Source organism: Pseudophryne corroboree, chromosome 7, assembly GCF_028390025.1.
Source record: "Pseudophryne corroboree isolate aPseCor3 chromosome 7, aPseCor3.hap2, whole genome shotgun sequence".
NCBI classification, from domain to species: Eukaryota; Metazoa; Chordata; class Amphibia; order Anura; family Myobatrachidae; genus Pseudophryne; species Pseudophryne corroboree.
Genome location: NC_086450.1, coordinates 8,970,004 through 8,988,345, shown reverse-complemented (window position 1 = coordinate 8,988,345; position 18,342 = coordinate 8,970,004). Strand labels below are relative to the sequence as shown.

Below are 18,342 nucleotides of genomic sequence, written 5' to 3'. Positions count from 1 at the left end.
TTTGCTGATGATTCCCCGTTTATTGGCACATGTATTATCTAATCAAGTATGTCCTTCTGATTTGCTTTTGTACTATACATGTATTAAAAATACCAGTGCCGTAACTAGGCATTTTAGCGCTGTGTGCAAGAAACGACATTGGCGCCCCCCCCCATGTAAGATAGGGGCAGTGTGCGGCATAGGCGCGCAAAAAATATATAGGGGGTGGCTTTATGGGGAAGGGGCGTGGCCACAAAATAATAGCAATTCATACTACGGTGCACAGTAGTCTCCATTATTCAAATTACACTGCACAGTAGCGCCACTACACCAAGTAGAGACCCTTTTATACATTACAGCAGACAGCGTCCCCCTTTTTACACATTATGGCAGACAGTGTCCCCCTTTTTACACATTACGGCAGACAGTCCCCATTTTTACACATTACGGCAGACAGCTTCCCCCTTTTTACACATTACAGCAGACAGTCCCCCTTTTTACACATTACGGCAGACAACGTCCCCCTTTTTACACATTACGGCAGATGGTGTCCCCCTTTATACACATTGCAGCAGCCAGCATCCCCCTTTTTACACATTGTGGCAGCCAGTCCCCCTTTTTACACATTGCGGCAGCCAGTCCCCTTTTTACACATTGCGGCAGCCAGGCCCCCTTTTTACCTATTACGGCAGATGGTGTACCCCTTTTTACACATTGCGGCAGCCGGTCCTGCTTTTTACACATTGCGGCAGCCAGTCCCCCTTTTTACACATTGCGGCAGCCAGTCCCCTTTTTACACATTGTGGCAGCCAGGCCCCCTTTAAACCTATTACGGCAGATGGTGTACCCCTTTTTACACATTGCGGCAGCCGGTCCTGCTTTTTACACATTGCGGCAGCCAGTCCCCCTTTTTACACATTGCGGCAGCCAGTCCCCCTTTTTACACATGGCGGCAGCCAGGCCCCCTTTTTACACATTGCGGCAGCCAGGCCCCCTTTTTACACATTATGACAGACGGTGTCCGAGAGAGAGAGAGAGAGAGAGAGAGAGAGAGAGAGATACATACTTACCATCTCCCCACTGACAGGCTCCTCGTGCAGCTTCCTCGGTGCAGGCAGGTGAGAAGGAGGAGGAGGGAGGGGGACTGGAGCCGCAGCAGCGCTATTTCATTGGTAGTAAGCGCCGCTGCAGCAGTCCCCTCTTCTTCCGTATTGGCTGCCTGGCGCTGCTGTGGATGCTGGGATGGAGGAACCACATCCCAGCATCCACAGCAGCGCCAGGCAGCCAATACGCAAGGAGAGGAGGCTGCTGCAGCGGCGCTTACTACCAATGAAATAGCGCTGCTGTGGCTCCAGTCCCCCTCCCTCCTCCTCCTTCTCACCTGCCCGGCGCTGCTCTCTTCTCCCTCCACAGCGCGGCGGCACACAGCACAGTGACAGAACAGGCGGCATGTAATGAGTCAATTTGACTCATTACATGCCGCTGGCCGTGCGCCCTCAGGGCAACTGCGCTGTGTGTCAAGCCCACTTGGCACACACGTAGTTACGGCCCTGAAAAATACTGTCAAATATTCAACACAAAACTCACGTAATAGCTATTTCCAGTTTTATTGACTATGAGAACAGATGTACAGCAGTGTGTTATGTTAGTATAGGTGATGGACTCTCCGGAAAGATCCGATTCTAGCATTCAGAGCTCCCCAGTCAGAATATCTCTTGTACTCCCCAGGCCGCAGGTAATACTGACGACCCTTATAGTTGGGCTCTTCATAAAACATCCAGTGTCCGTCGTGTACGTGACAGGAGTTAATGTCTTGGTAACGGAATCTCTCATAGACTTGGGGACAATCCTCTGAAAACTCCATCGTTTGTCCCTTGAAGTCTCCTCTCTCGTAGATCCTCAGTTTATAAGAGCCGTGATGCTTCAAGACACAGAGAATGTAATAAAAGAATATTAGCATTTCACTATTAAGTGTGTAGATGAAACTGGACAATGGCCCTCATTCCGAGTTGTTCGCTCGCTAGCTGCTTTTAGCAGCCGTGCAAACGCTAAGCCGCCGCCCCCCTGGGAATGTATCTTAGCTTAGCAGAAGTGCGAACGAAAGAATCGCAGCGCTGCTACAAAAAAAGATTGCGCAGTTTCTGAGCAGCTCCAGACCTACTCCTAGCCTGCGATCACTTCAGAATGTTTAGTTCCTGTTTTGACGTCACAAACACGCCCTGCGTTCGGCCAGCCACGCCTGTGTTTCCCCAGCCAAGCATGCGTTTGTATTTGGCACGCCTGCGTTTTTACACACACTCCCCGAAAATGGTCAGTTACCACCCAGAAACACCCACTTCCTGTCAATCACTCTGCGGCCAGCAGTGCGACTGAAAAGCGTCGCTAGACCTTGTGTGAAACTACTTTGGCTGTTGTGAAAGTACGTTGCGCGTGCGCATTGCACCGCATGCACAGAAGTGCCGCTTTTTTACCTAATCGCTGCGCTGCGAACGAAAACAGCTTGCGAACAACTCAGAATGACCACCAATATACTGTATAAACATGGTATGCATTTATTGGTGCAAAACGCTATGGAGGATTTGTTATGATGTATAACTGTATTTGGTTTGCAGTATATATTTGTCTTGTATAGTGATCACCTATGTACTGGACACTACATGGATATTTTGCATTCTCTAAGGCAGGCATTCCCAACCACGGTCCTCAAGGCATACCAACAGTGCAGGTTTTAGTGATATCCAGGCTGCAGCACAGATGGTTAAATCAAAATAGCTCAGCTACTAATTAAGTCACCTGTGCTGAAGGCTGGATATCACTAAAAATAGGATTTTGGTTACCTACCGGTAAATCCTTTTCTCGTAGTCCGTAGAGGATGCTGGGGTCCATATTAGTACCATGGGGTATAGACGGGTCCACCAGGAGCCATTGGCACTTTAAGAGTTTAATAGTGTGGGCTGCACCCTCTATGCCCCTCCTACCAGACTCAGTCTAGAAACTGTGCCCGAGGAGACGACATACCTCGAGAGAAGGAAATACACAGATAGTGGTGAGATTCATGCCAGCTCACACAACAGACAAATCCAGCCAACATGCCAGAACAACTCAGCAACAGCTGAAACAGTAAATAACGCAGAACTTACTTAGGAACCAGGCAGTACTGAACTATAAAACCAAAGCAGGAAAACGCAGCACTGGGCGGGCGCCCAGCATCCTCTATGGACTACGAGAAAAGGATTTACCGGTAGGTAACCAAAATCCTATTATCTCTTACGTCCTAGAGGATGCTGGGGTCCATATTAGTACCATGGGGATGTAGCAAAGCTCCCAGTACGGGAGGGAGAGCGCGGAGGCTCCTGCAATACTGCTTGACCAAACTTGAGGTCATCAGCAGCCAAAGTATCGAATTTGTAAAACTTGGCAAACGTGTTCGACCCAGACCAAGTAGCTGCTCGACAGAGTTGTACAGCCGAGACACCCCGGGCAGCCACCCAGGAAGAGCCCACTTTACGAGTAGAGTGGTCCTTTACAGATTTTGGACACGGCAATCCTGCCATTGAATAAGCATGCTGGATAGTGAACCTGATCATAGAGGACAAACAGAGAGTCACTTTTCCTATGACGAGCCGTCCTCTTCACATAAATCTTCAAAGTCCTCACTACATCCAAGGCCTTTGAAGCAATTGAGGAGTCAGTAGCCACTTGCACCACAATAGGTTGGTTGATATGGAAAGCCGATACAACCTTAGGTAGGAACTGCGGACAAGTCCTAAGTTCCGCCCTGTCTTTATGGAAGATCAGATAGGGACTTTTACAAGATAAAGCCCCCAATTCCGACACGCGTCGTGCAGAAGCCAAGGTCAACAAAGTGACCACCTTCCACATGAGAAACTTGATATCAGCCTTCTGTAGAGGCTCAAACCAAACTGATTGCAGAAGCTGCAACACTACATAGAGATCCCAGGGTGCCGTTGGCGCCACAAAGGGAAGCTGGATGTGCAGAACCCCTTTCAATAAGGTCTGAACCTCAGGGAGGACAGACAATTGTTTTTGGAAGAAGATGGACAAAGCAGAGATCTGGACCTTGATGGAACCCAATCTTAGTCCCATATCCACCCCTGCTTGCAGGGAAAGGAGAAAACGTCCAAGTTGAAACTCCACTGCAGAAAACTTCTTGGATTCACACCAAGAAACATTTTTTCCAGATGCGATGGTAATGTTTAGACGTTACCCCCTTCCTAGCCTGTATCAGGGTAGGAATGAACTAACTCGGGATCCCCTTCCGAGCTAAGATCTGGCGTTCAACCGCCATGCCGTCAAACGTAGCCGTGGTAAGTCTTGATAAGCGAACAGCCCCTGCAGTAGCAGATCCTCCCGAAGAGTTAAAGGCCTTGGATCTTCCAGCAGAAGATCCTGTAGATCCGCGTACCAAGCCCTCCTTGGCCAGTCCGGAGCAATGAGGATTGCCAGAACCTTTGTTCTTCTTACCAGTTGAAGAACTTTTGGTATCAGAGGAAGTGGAGGGAACACATACACTGACGTGAACACCCACGGTGTTACCAGTGCATCCACCGCCACTGTCTGTGGGTCTCTCGACCTGGAACAGTACCTCTGCAGCTTCTTGTTGAGGCGAGAGGCCATCATGTCTATGTGAGGAACCCCCCACCAACTGGTTATCTCCTTGAACACCTCTGGATGGAGGCCCCACTCTCCTGGATGGAGATCGTGTCTGCTGAGGAAGTTTGCTTCCCAGTTGTCTACTCCTGGAATGAAGATTGCTGACATCGCCACCGCGTGCCTTTCTGCACAGAGGAGGATTCTTGACACCTCTGACATGGCAGCCCTGCTCTTCGTTCCGCCTTGTCGGTTTATGTAGGCCACTGTGGTCACGTTGTCCGACTGCACCTGAACAGCCCGATCCTGTAGAAGGAGTGCTGCTTGCTGAAGGCCGTTGTAGATGGCTCTTAGCTCCAGAATGTTTATCGGGAGAAGGAATTCTTGATCTGACCACCGTCCTTGGAAGGTTTCCCCCTGAGTGACTGCTCCCCAACCTCTTAGACTTGCATCTGTGGTTAGAAGGATCCAGTCCTGAACTCCAAACCTTCGGCCTTTCAGAAGGTGTGGTAGTTGTAGCCACCAGAGGAGCGAAATCCTGGCTTTCGGTGACAGACGTATCCTCTGGTGCATGTGTAGGTGAGATCCCGACCACTGGTCCAAGAGATCCAGCTGAAAGGATCGAGCATGAAACCTTCCGTATTGCAGAGCCTCGTAGGAGGCAACCATCTTCACCAGAAGGCGGATGCACTGATTAATCGAGACCCGGGTAGGCTTTAAGACATTCCGGACCATTGATTGAATCACCAATGCTTTCTCCACCGGCAGAAACACCCTCTGCACTTCCATGTCTAGGATCGTCCCCAGAAAAGACAGCCTCCTTGTCGGCTCTAGATGAGACTTTGGAAGGTTCAGGATCCAACCGTGCTCCTTGAGCAGATGTGTTGTCGTGAGAGCAATGGATAGCAACAACTTCTCCCTGGATGACGCCTTGATCAGGATATCATCCAGATATGGAATTGTGTTCACCCCTTGCTTGCGCAGAAGAACCATCATCTCTGCCATCACCTTGGTGAAGACCCTCGGTGTCATGGAGAGGCCAAACGGTAGCGCCTGAAACTGATAGTAATCGTCCAACAGTGCAAACCTGAGATATGCCTGATGTGGAAACCAGATGGAAATGTGGAGGTACGCATCCTTGATGTCCAGGGACACCAGGAATTCACCCACCGTCAGACCTGAGATGACAGCTTTCAGAGACTCCATCTTGAATTTGAACTCCCTGAGATAGGGGTTCAAAGATTTTAAGTTCAGAATTGGCCGTACCGAACCATCCGGCTTCGGTACCACGAAAAGGTTTGAATAGTAACCTTTGTTTCACTGATGAGGTGGAACTGGAACAATGACTCTGGACACCACCAATTTTTGGATAGCTTCCAGAAGAATTGTTCTGTCTGCCAGCAGAGCTGGCAAGCCTGACTTAAAGAAACGGTGAGGTGGGAGATCTTGAAACTCGAGCCTGTACCCTCTGGACACTATATCCAGTACCCAGGGGTCCAGGCCAGATGACACCCAAGCGTGGCTGAAATGCCGGAGTCTTGCCCCCACCTGACCTTCCTCCAGGCCTAGCTGTCCACCGTCATGCGGAGGACTTTGGGGTATCAGAAGCAGGCTTCTGGTTCTGGGAGCCGGTGGGAGCAGGCTTCTTTCCTTTAGCACGACCACCTCTGAAGAAGGTGTTCGAAGGCTTGTTCTTTTTAAGCTTCGCAGGCCAAAAGGGCTGTGACGTGGCTGGTGTAAAAGGTTTCTTTGTAGACGGTGCAGCTGAGTGGATAAAAGGAGACTTACCCGCAGTAGCCGTGGCAATCCACGCATCTAGCGCCTCCCCAAAGAGAGCCTGACCTGTATAAGGTAGACCCTCCACACTTTTTTCCTGGATTCCGCGTCCGCAGACCATTGGCGCAGCCAGAGACCCCTGCGAGCCGAGACGGACATGGAGGAGATCCCCGCAGCCATGGAGCTCAGGTTCTTGATGGAATCTAGCAGGAACCCTGCAGAATCCTGAATATTACGCAAAAATAAATCAACGTCACCTCTATCCAGCGTAGTTGGTTCCTCCTGCAGAGTGATTGACCACCTGTCAATAGCCTTTGCAATCCAAGCACAGGCTATAGTAGGCCGCAATATAGCCCCTTAAGCCGTGTAAATGGATTTCAGCGTAGCATCCACCTTTCGATCTGCCAGGTCCTTCAACGCGGTGGATCCCGGGACTGGCAGCACCACCTGTTTGGACAGCCTAGAGACAGAGGCGTCAACTATCGTCGGGGACTCCCATTTTTTTTTTTATCTTTCACTGGGAAGGGAAAAGCAACCAAGACTCTCTTAGGGATCTGGAACTTCTTTTCCGGATTTTCCCAGGCTTTTTCAAAGACAGCATTTAATTCTTTGGATGCCGGGAAGGTGATGGGGGTGTCAAAGTCAGAAAAATATCTCTATGCACACTGCCATATTTGCACCTCACACTGGTCCGCGCTGCGCATGCGTGCGCTTTCCCGTGATAGCGCATACCCGCTGATGCGTGCACCCGCTCGCATCGGTATGCGTATTTACGGTAAAGAGTATGTAGTCGTAGCGTGCGACCCAATCGTTACATATTTCCACAATTAACGTAGTTTATAGATCATGGTCCCTTTGATAGATTCTGAAAGTTTGGTTAATATAGAATGTCCCTGATCGGAGGGATCCCTCTTTGTATTGTAGGAAGGGTCTAACAGGAGTCATACAGTAGTGTTTGGTACCCATCGGAAGAGTATTTAAATAGCAATATTCCGGTGTTGGTTTGGAGCGTATTAATCGCTCGTGCGAATAGTTATGGACATAAGAAGTTTATGTCCACTACTATAATTTACTCTTACTCAGGTATGCGGCGGGAAACCTAGTTTCCCACCCACCTGAGCTGTTTGAAATCGTCACAGCCCACCTGTATGAATCACCCTATGACCTTTTGTTATAATGCGAAGCCGAATTCCTGCGTCCAATGGACAATGAGGTTGTAGGGACCATTAGATTGCATTGTGTGAGTAGCATAAAAGACGGGCCTGTGGCATCCAGCTTTCACTTCTCATCAAACGGTTCTCATTGCTGATAATCGGGAAGCTGGATGTCCAGAGGCGCATGCGATCGTTTCCCCTTGTGCGTAAGTTTCTCTCCGTGATCATATTGTCTTACTGTGAGCCATTTCTCTCATCTCTACCTCTCTCTCTCTCTCTCTCTACTCTTTCTCTCGTATTTTCCCTTGATTAGATTGTATTGTATTGTATTTATAGTGTAGTTATTTGGTTAGGAAGTCTCTGTTATATTGTAGTGTATCATTTGTACCGTGATTCCTTTTTACAAGTATATTAGTTATAATACATTTAATAGGCTTTGGACCCTAAACAAGTATCTGTGTATTTTCTCATAGTGTTAAGTGTTCACAGAGCGTCGGTGACGCTCAAGCAGGTTTGTAGTTAATCAGGTTACACCAGGTTGCACTTACACACTGTCTCTACATAAAGGTATACTGTGTATCTCATTGTTAAAGGTATAGATATCAAGGTATAGCGTTGTGAGCGTCGGCGCCGCTGGTGATCTCCTCGTGGTCTCGAGCGTCCGCTACGCCATAGCGAATCATTACGTTTGTCTGTAGCCAATAGTGTGCCAGTCTGTGATCTCTGGGCCGTGAGCGAACGCGACGCTTGAGCGTCTCGCCTACGGCTGAGCGATCGTTACGCAAGTAGCGTACCCTTACGGTACTTCTTACGTAGTCAGCGTACAGTGTTCTAAGACCTCATAAAGGGTTATTTATACGATAAAGGAATTCAGCTTTATCAATTGGGGGCCGTCCAGTCCTTCACATATCTGCACTAGGTAGATCAGCAGACATTATCCCTCAGCAAAGGGCGGGAGGTTGTCTCGTAGTGCTGGCGGGATAAGCGTCTGCTTCGCTTAGATAACGAGTGCTGAAGGAATCCGGGAACCGGAGGTAAGAACAAAACGCTAGTGTCTTTTAAAACTGTAATTTTTTTTTTTTCTCTTCTGTCTTGCGTACACACGCACGCATACATATATATCTGCATTTCTTTTTCATTTTCGTATATCACTATCCTGTTTGCCAGTTTTATAGTTGATAGAAAAGTGCTAAAAGAGACTTGCTGTTATTTCATAGTTTAAGAATAGAGGTAATAGTTAAAGTATAGACAAACACACAGGTTTGCCTGGGAGATAAGGCAAAGTCAGTGGGGTACGTGGTAGATGATCAAGGATCATCTACATTGATAAAAGTATAAATTGTGTTACGGTGGATCTTTGTTTTGCATACACGTGTCCCTAACAAAAGACTTGTGTACGCAATCCAAAAGCAGACGCACGCAGCGTACATTACGCAACGGAGCGTCCGGTTACGCCCACGTAGCTCAAGTCACGATAAGTTGAAGTAACGCAAAGGCGATAAGTAACGCACAGCGGTAGATAACGCGACGCGGTAAATAACGCAAGTCTATTTTTGGTGTCCGAAATTTAATTAACAGATCCTGCTCCTAATTGGTAACACAGCTGGGCTAAAGAAAAATTTCTGCGCAGAAATAGAAATAGAAGCAAAAGTGTACATGTGGTGAGTGAGTGTGTTTTTATTATTACAAGTTTATATAACTTAAAGGTTGAACCACAAGAAAAGTCGAGTACTCGTGAGGTACACGCGTGTAAGTGACGTGCACGGTGGCTAGGGAGGCATCCTTGGTTAAACATAATATTTGAGCATTAGAGTATAGCGGACCAGTATAGAACAAGACCAGGAGGTCAGACCAGGAGGTCGTACAGAACAAGACCAGGAGGTCATAACAGACCAGGAGGTCATAAGGAGACAAAGAAGTCCGCTATAAAGGTAAGAGGCACAACCCCGGGGGTTGGTGCAGAACCCATATAGGCCATATAAGCTCTGGCTGAAGGAATTCGCAGCCGAAATTTTCGATTCCATTGATCTCTCAGTACATAACAAGTAGTGCTTATGTACTGAACGATTGTACCGCACGTCATTGTGTGCATTAGTAAACCTGACTAGTATAATTTTGCGTACAAAGGTCATAAACGCTAGTTGTACATTCTGACGTGATTTGTGTAATTTTTTATTTTTGGAAGGGAAGTTCGCTGGTCACTCAGGAACTATCTAACAACCCCACCTTTACTGGAAAGAGTAAGTGTCCTGCGGGTAACCCTCACATGTTCCAGTAAACAGAAGGTTTTTGGTAGGTGCCCTGTGTCGAGTGCGCCAGCACCATATCGGTGTGATCAGGTCGCATTGGTCGGCGTGGGCGAGTGAGTGGGGTACTCGGTAAACCGCCACCGTCGGCCTATTTTGAATAATTTGGTTTGCTGTAAGGGTTCGCTGAAGACCGTGATATAAAGATCAAAGGAGTAGTAAGCAACACCTGCAGATTATGGGGGCCAGTTGTTCAGGTAGGGGGCGATCAACCTCGGTTCGGGTTGATTCAGAAGACCGTCCAGTAGGATCGGCCAGGTACATAATGTGTGAGAAATACGGAAGTCACACAGAAGTTTTATGTGATGAATGGGAAAGAATGACTGTACATGATGGGGAGAAGTTCCCAAATATAGGCAGCTTTAGCCCAAAAGTGTTACAAAATTTAAGGAGGAGGATATGTCTCATTGAACCAACAAAGAGACGAAGTAAACATTATGATTATTTGCAGTTATGGCAACAGGAAGGTGAATTACAAAGAGATTCAATTGACTTTTCTGACTCTTATCTTGAGAGGAGAGACATGGCATCAGAGAGGATTGTGGTTGCGGAGAAAAGCACAAGGTTGAACAATAAAAACGCTCTTAGCAACTGTAGTATAGATTATAAGAATAAGTGTAATAAATGTAACAATGATTATTGTAATACTGTTGAATGTACAACTATTAACCTATGCAAGTTGCACCCCATGTCAAACTTCCCCCAGGAATACACTCATGAAAGTGAGGCCAGAACAATGTCGGCACCTCTTCCGGAAGCCATCCTACAAGACACCCAGGTGGACGCGACCAAATTGGTAAAGGCAATAATCAAACCCCCTAACGGAGGGTCAGGTGAGGTCGTGTCCACAGGTACGTACAATGTTTTATATCACGCACAAACAAATGTACCCCATATTATAAGACCAAAACAAGGTGATGTAATTGAGTTTAGTCCTGTCAGGGTGATCACAGTCCCCAATGGGAAGACTGACGATCAGGGAATCATTTCCGTCAAGGACAGTGCAATGCACTGTCTTTGGTCCCGGACCGAATTGGGATCAATTATGTCTGAATTCCCTGATCCTAGGAAAGATCTAGTAGCCTGCCAAAGATTTATTAAAGAACTAGGAAACTCCACAGAACCCACCAACAAAGATTGGCGGATAGTGCTGAGGGTATGTTTGCCCTCCAGTATTGACCCTGCGAAATTTATTGCTGATTGTAAATTAGACACGGAGGTACCTTGGACGGAGGAACACAATCAGGAATGTATTAAGCAGATCAACCGACAGTTGGAAGTACATTTCCCAGCCATTGTCGAGTGGAACAAAATTTTCTCCATAAGACAAAACGAAAGGGAAAGTACTTCCAATTATTTCCACCGGGCATTGCAGGACCTGACTAGGTATACGGGTATAGAAAACATTGAAGCAAGCACACCGCACAGAGAAACAGCAGTATATGTGCTAATGAATGGTTTAAAGGATGAATTAAAAACAAGGGTACAGACCACCAACCCAAACTGGAGAGATATCTCGGTGGCCGCACTAAGAGAGGCCGTCATTAATCATGATCAGAATATCACCAGATACAGAGAGTCAATAAGTAACAAATTAATAGCAACAAGTATACAGGCCCTAACCACAAGACCACCTCAACAAAAGCCCCACACCACTGCGAAAAATTTAAATCTGAAAGTCTGTTATAACTGCCAGGAGGAAGGTCATTATGCAAGAAATTGCAGGCCTAGAAGCACACACATGGTATATACACCCCCTAGACAACAACATAACCATGATATCCAAGGAAGCAGGGAGGTACAGGGAAAGCGGTTGAGGGTGATGAGCATCCAAGCGTTTGAGGAGGCATCAAATCAGCCAAGACCCCAGTTCACTGACACTTGGAGAAAGCCAAGGGTTTGTTACCATTGTAGAATAGAAGGGCATTACGCCAGCAACTGTAACAACCCACATAAAGTCAGACCCCCTAGACCAAGAAATGAGCAAAGTAAGAACACACCAAATTATAATCAGAGATCCGACAGGAAGAATTTTGGCCCACACTCATGATATGTAGTCAGGAAAGGTGAACATTAGGACTGATGGTAAGCCTGAGGTAACGGTTAATAAATTGGGAGGTCATTCACTGAAAGACACAGGAATGACCAGGTGAAACGTTGTAAATGTATCAGTGAAATGTTTTTTTTTTTGTTTTTTTTTTTTCCTCTCTCTCTCTCTATCCCCATCTCTGACGAGTAGTGGTAAGAATTCACACATTGCATATCCACTTGGTCCTTGCAGAAGTCTACCAAACCCCAGCATGACCTCCGCCACAATGTATTTCTGGCCAGATACAGACAGTGGAGTAATGCAGGTGCTGGTGGGGAGGGACTGCTCAAGGAGACCATTAGACACATAGATATGACAGCCTAATAAGTCTGACAATGTTTTTCTAATGCTAACAATGTTTTCTTAATGTTGACAATGTTTAAAAATGTTTTGTTTCTCTTTTCTTATTGATGGTTATTGTCGAGTTATGTAATGTATATATGCACATGAATTGTTCTCTATCTCTTTTGTTTTTTTTGTTGTCTCTCTCTTCCCACTCATGTTTCCATGGTTTAAAGATGCTATGTCACCCCTCAGTTGGACCAATGGTAATGCCAGATTTTTGCTCCTTACAGAAAGATCGTCGGTTAGGGAGGGAATATTGCATCACCAGAATGTTCGTTTGGAAGACTGAGAGACAGCACCTTTGAGAGGACAGCAGAACAAGAAGAACAACAAGACGAGAGAACTTATTATCGTAACAAGTTCTCTCCCCCTCAAACTGTTTTCTTATACCCCCTTTACAAATTTCTTCTTTTCTCCTCCTGTAAGATGGACTTGCCCCAAGAGACTGTGATATGGATTTTCCCGTTAACCATGATGTTGACTAGAGCAGTCTGTTCCGGCGAGAGTACCATGGAGGTCGAGAGAGGTTCTGGAATGGGTTCCGATTATGATGATGGAGGCGTAGTTTTCCAAGATCAACCTAACCAACAAGCAAAGGCGAGTATCAGAAAGCGATCCGATAGCATTGATCATAGAAGAAATTGTGACGGATTGTTAGCTGAAGAAAACTGTATCTGCAGGCTTTGTAACAATGTCATTGAGGATGGGTGCATAAAGAAATGCCAATCCAGTTTTAATATCCATATGGACCGGCATCCATTGAGTGACTATCACTCCTTAGTGGGTAATGTGTTAAACAAAACAGATTGTTGGGTATGCTCTCAAGTACCTCAGGGTCATAGCAAATCAGGGCTAGTACCATTTCCTTTAACGATAGGGGAGGTACTTGAGTTAAATGGTGGGAGACCGGTGGACAGGAGGTTTAATATCTCCAGCCCTCCTAGTTTGAAGCTCCACCAATACCATGTGGATAGGTCCCTCTTATGTTTTAACATCTCCAATCCCCGACAGCCGGGAAATTGGGAAGTGTCATGGAGCAACCTGACCGTGACCTTCTCGCATAGAGCAGATAGAATGCCTACAGATACAGAGCTTGTACGCCACATAGCCAGTAGAGGAAAATCTTTCAGGTATAGATATACCTTAGGAAATAGGATTACTAGAGTTGGAGAAGTATCACCAGGATACTGTGCACATATCGTACAACCTGATACGTGTATTAAGCAGATGGAAGAATTAGGGTCAGGAGATTTCACCTGGAAGGTATGTAATATGGTAATGTCCTACTCCGTCCCATATGTTCTCCCCGATGATGCTTATTTCATATGCGGGAGAAAGGCGTACAAGTGGCTTGCCCCAAACTCTGAAGGATTGTGTTATATTGGAAAAGTATTGCCTGAAGTGATGACTGTAACACATGATAAAATGAAAGACATACACCGTGGTGCCCAAGCTCCTTATACTCACACTCATTACGAGCACCGAGTTAAAAGACAACTGTCAGAAAGGTTAGAGCATCCGGCCTCTGATCTGATCCATGAATCCACCGGGATTCAGGTTCTGGTGGCGTTAGATTTCACTCGCACCGCTCGAGGAGTGATGAATTATAGATACATCTCTGCGCTTGCAAATTTGTTAGATAATATCACTGAAATGTATGATGACACGTTTAGATACACTGGAAGAGAACTCCAAGCTTATAAAACAGAACTGGTACAGCATAGAATGGTTCTTAATTACCTCACAGCAGTGACAGGCGGATATTGTGTTACATTGGCAACACAGTACGGCGTGAAGTGTTGCACGTACATCACGAATAGCACCGAGGATCCGGTAGAGGTCATAGACCAAAAGATGGATGATATTCTCCAATTAAAGTGGGAATTTCGCCGAAAACACAATCTCACTCTTGCTGCTGTAGGTAATGAGCTGACTGGTTGGGTGTCATGGTTGAACCCGCGAAATTGGTTCTCCGGTTTAGGAGACTGGGCTCAAGGAGTCATAATGGATGTTGGAAAGTTTCTCCTATGTATTTTAGGTGTTGTTATATCTATTGGATTGATATTTAGATGCGGGCAGGCTTTAATGAGGTGCAAACAAAGTACAAGAGTGATGAGTTTGAGGAGTGAGGAAACTGTAATTAACCTGGATTTGATTTATGACCCAATGATAGAAACCAGGATGTGATGAAAAATGCGATTATACGGTCCGTTTCTTTCACCTGTTTTTCTGCTTTTCTCCAAGATAAAAAGACCCCCTTGGACGAGGAAGTTGACGAGACGCTATACAGACAACGGATGGACCAAAGAAGGAGTTTTGACCACTTGAGAAATGGACATTTGATGAACTTTGCCATGGATCCCCAGTTTCCCTAGTATTCTTAAACTTATGCTAGCCCAACATTTTTTTGTAAATCTGATGGCATTGACAAAGCTTATTGCTCATGCCTAACGAGCAAAACAGCGCAAAGAAGACGACTTTCAACTGATACCGAACAAAACTTCGACGACAGATGTACATTTACCTGACATAGAATATCATTGCATTTTCCATAAGTGTTCTTCATCTTCATCTCTACAACCCTCAGGTAATAACACACATAGTATAGGGAATACAGGCACAGGTATCAGCAATCACATATTCCCCCATTCATGTATCATCAACTAAAATGTGCTCCCCATTTTGTTCAAAAGCCGAAAAGAGCTCGGTAAAGTTTGACAGCCCATCCACAGACCTGTACCACGGGATAAGAAGGAATTCAAATGTATACTTCGCAATACCTCGAAGCTTGATTTACAACACGTTCGGCACGATGATACATGACCCCCCCAAACATGGACTCATACACACATGCTTCTGCTATCTCACTAGGTCATACCCTTTTCACACCTACTCCTCTCTTCTTCCTTACCCAACCATGGAAATGAATTAACCCCTGACTTATATTTTTCTCCTTTTGAAATGTTTTAGAAGGTGGCAGTTATTATTGACTGCCAAAGGGTGGACTGTCAAAGTCAGAAAAATATCTCTATGCACACTGCCATATTTGCACCTCACACTGGTCCGCGCTGCGCATGCGTGCGCTTTCCCGTGATAGCGCATACCCGCTGATGCGTGCACCCGCTCGCATCGGTATGCGTATTTACGGTAAAGAGTATGTAGTCGTAGCGTGCGACCCAATCGTTACATATTTCCACAATTAACGTAGTTTATAGATCATGGTCCCTTTGATAGATTCTGAAAGTTTGGTTAATATAGAATGTCCCTGATCGGAGGGATCCCTCTTTGTATTGTAGGAAGGGTCTAACAGGAGTCATACAGTAGTGTTTGGTACCCATCGGAAGAGTATTTAAATAGCAATATTCCGGTGTTGGTTTGGAGCGTATTAATCGCTCGTGCGAATAGTTATGGACATAAGAAGTTTATGTCCATTACTATTATTTACTCTTACTCAGGTATGCGGCGGGAAACCTAGTTTCCCACCCACCTGAGCTGTTTGAAATCGTCACAGCCCACCTGTATGAATCACCCTATGACCTTTTGTTATAATGCGAAGCCGAATTCCTGCGTCCAATGGACAATGAGGTTGTAGGGACCATTAGATTGCATTGTGTGAGTAGCATAAAAGACGGGCCTGTGGCATCCAGCTTTCACTTCTCATCAAACGGTTCTCATTGCTGATAATCGGGAAGCTGGATGTCCAGAGGCGCATGCGATCGTTTCCCCTTGTGCGTAAGTTTCTCTCCGTGATCATATTGTCTTACTGTGAGCCATTTCTCTCATCTCTACCTCTCTCTCTCTCTCTCTACTCTTTCTCTCGTATTTTCCCTTGATTAGATTGTATTGTATTGTATTTATAGTGTAGTTATTTGGTTAGGAAGTCTCTGTTATATTGTAGTGTATCATTTGTACCGTGATTCCTTTTTACAAGTATATTAGTTATAATACATTTAATAGGCTTTGGACCCTAAACAAGTATCTGTGTATTTTCTCATAGTGTTAAGTGTTCACAGAGCGTCGGTGACGCTCAAGCAGCTTTGTAGTTAATCAGGTTACACCAGGTTGCACTTACACACTGTCTCTACATAAAGGTATACTGTGTATCTCATTGTTAAAGGTATAGATATCAAGGTATAGCGTTGTGAGCGTCGGCGCCGCTGGTGATCTCCTCGTGGTCTCGAGCGTCCGCTACGCCATAGCGAATCATTACGTTTGTCTGTAGCCAATAGTGTGCCAGTCTGTGATCTCTGGGCCGTGAGCGAACGCGACGCTTGAGCGTCTCGCCTACGGCTGAGCGATCGTTACGCAAGTAGCGTACCCTTACGGTACTTCTTACGTAGTCAGCGTACAGTGTTCTAAGACCTCATAAAGGGTTATTTATACGATAAAGGAATTCAGCTTTATCAGGGGGCTTTTTATTGTCTGTGAAAAAGGCCTCCTCTACCTGCTCAGGAGCTGTGTCAGTAATGTGTAACACATCCCTTACAGCTTCAATCATCAACTGCACCCCCTTAGCAAGTGATGCCGTCCCCCTTGACACATCCCCATCACCGTCTGCGGTGTCAGAGTCGGTGTCCGTGTCATCCTGCATAAGTTTGGCAAGTGAACGTTTGTGAGAATGTACCGCAGGGGACCCCGAGGAAGCAGTATCAGACCATACAGCCATAGAGGATTGTAGGATCTGAGTAGCATGCTCAGTCCTAGCAACTCTATCAGAAATCTGAGAAATAGTCCCCCTCAGAGAGACTAACCATTCTTGCTCTCTAGCTGGGATCTGCGCTACAACAGTGCAACCCTGATTACATGGTATGGAGTCTTCCTGGGAAGATAAATCCTCTGCAGCATATGAAACAGTGTCCCTAGACATGCTGTCACATACACACCAAACACCCCACAAACACAGGGTACTGGGTAGACAGAGTTCCCCCCCCCCCCCCCCAAGAATGGCAGAGAGACACAGATATTGGAGCCAACCCACACACAGTGCTATTATAGGTATAGAGAGACCCTAACCAGCGCTGACTGTGTCCCTTAATAGGTGACACAGTCTATACACAGCCTCCCCTCCCTTCTACAACCCCCTGGTACTGTACAGATAGCTGGAGGTGCTCTGGAGGGACCTGTTCATCCACTGGCAGTGAGCTGCAGGCAGGAAAATGGTGCTGATCATTGCTGGGTCCGCTCTGAGGAGAAGCTCCGCCCCTTCAATGGCGCTGTCTTCCCGCTCCTGTAAGATTATACTGGCCTGAGGATTTGTTTGCTGGCTGAGATCCGCAGACGCTGACAGGCTGGAAATGGTCAGTGTAGGGTTTTATGCTGGCTCAGGGCGCCCCACCACAGTACCGTTGAGCCGTCTGGGAGCGCGGTTAATACCGCGCTCCTACCCATAAAGCCGCCCTCTTCACACTGACCCCCGCTTGTAAGGGGGGACAGTGACTCACTCGCCAACTTCAGCTCTGCAAGGGGGTGGCGGCTGACTGCCGGGGTGAGCGTTCCCCTGTGGCGGGGCGCAATCTATCCCCTCTGGAGCTCAATGTCCAGTCAGCGGAGATAGTGGCTCAGACCCCTCAGGGCGGACACTGCTATCCCCCACAGTCCCTCGATGCAGGCAGGCTGTTGCCAGTAGCCTCCTGTAAAAAAATAAACTATAAGATAAACTTTTATCAGGAAAGCTCTGTAGAGCTCCCCTGGCTGTGACCGGCTCCTCCGGGCACATTTTCTAAACTGAGTCTGGTAGGAGGGGCATAGAGGGAGGAGCCAGACCACACTCTCAAACTCTTAAAGTGCCAATGGCTCCTGGTGGACCCGTCTATACCCAATGGTACTAATATGGACCCCAGCATCCTCTAGGAAGTAAGAGAAACCTGCACTGTTAGTGTGCATTGAGGACCATGGTTGGGAATGCCTGCTCTAAGGGGTATATTCATTTGAAGTGGGATCCATTCCGACATTCATTTGTCGGAATGGATCCGACCTGGGCTATTCAATGCATTCTCAATTCAACTTTAAAAAAAGTTGAATTGAGATGCGGGAGCTGCTTTCCCCCGTCTGCCCGCGGCTCTCCCCCGTCTCTTCCCCCCAT

The 18,342-nt window shown here is 46.6% G+C and overlaps 1 protein-coding gene across 1 annotated transcript in view; it reads right to left on the bottom strand.

Annotated features, from left to right (window-relative positions):
- Positions 1-1,567: 1,567 nt before the first annotated feature.
- Positions 1,568-18,342, bottom strand: part of LOC134944098 (gamma-crystallin-3-like) — a 38,676-nt gene continuing 21,901 nt past the window's right edge. Inside the window, exon 3 of the mRNA XM_063932666.1 lies at positions 1,568-1,900. Coding sequence (XP_063788736.1) covers positions 1,625-1,900 — 276 coding nt within the window. The 3' untranslated portion in view covers positions 1,568-1,624. The remainder of the gene's footprint in view (positions 1,901-18,342) is intronic.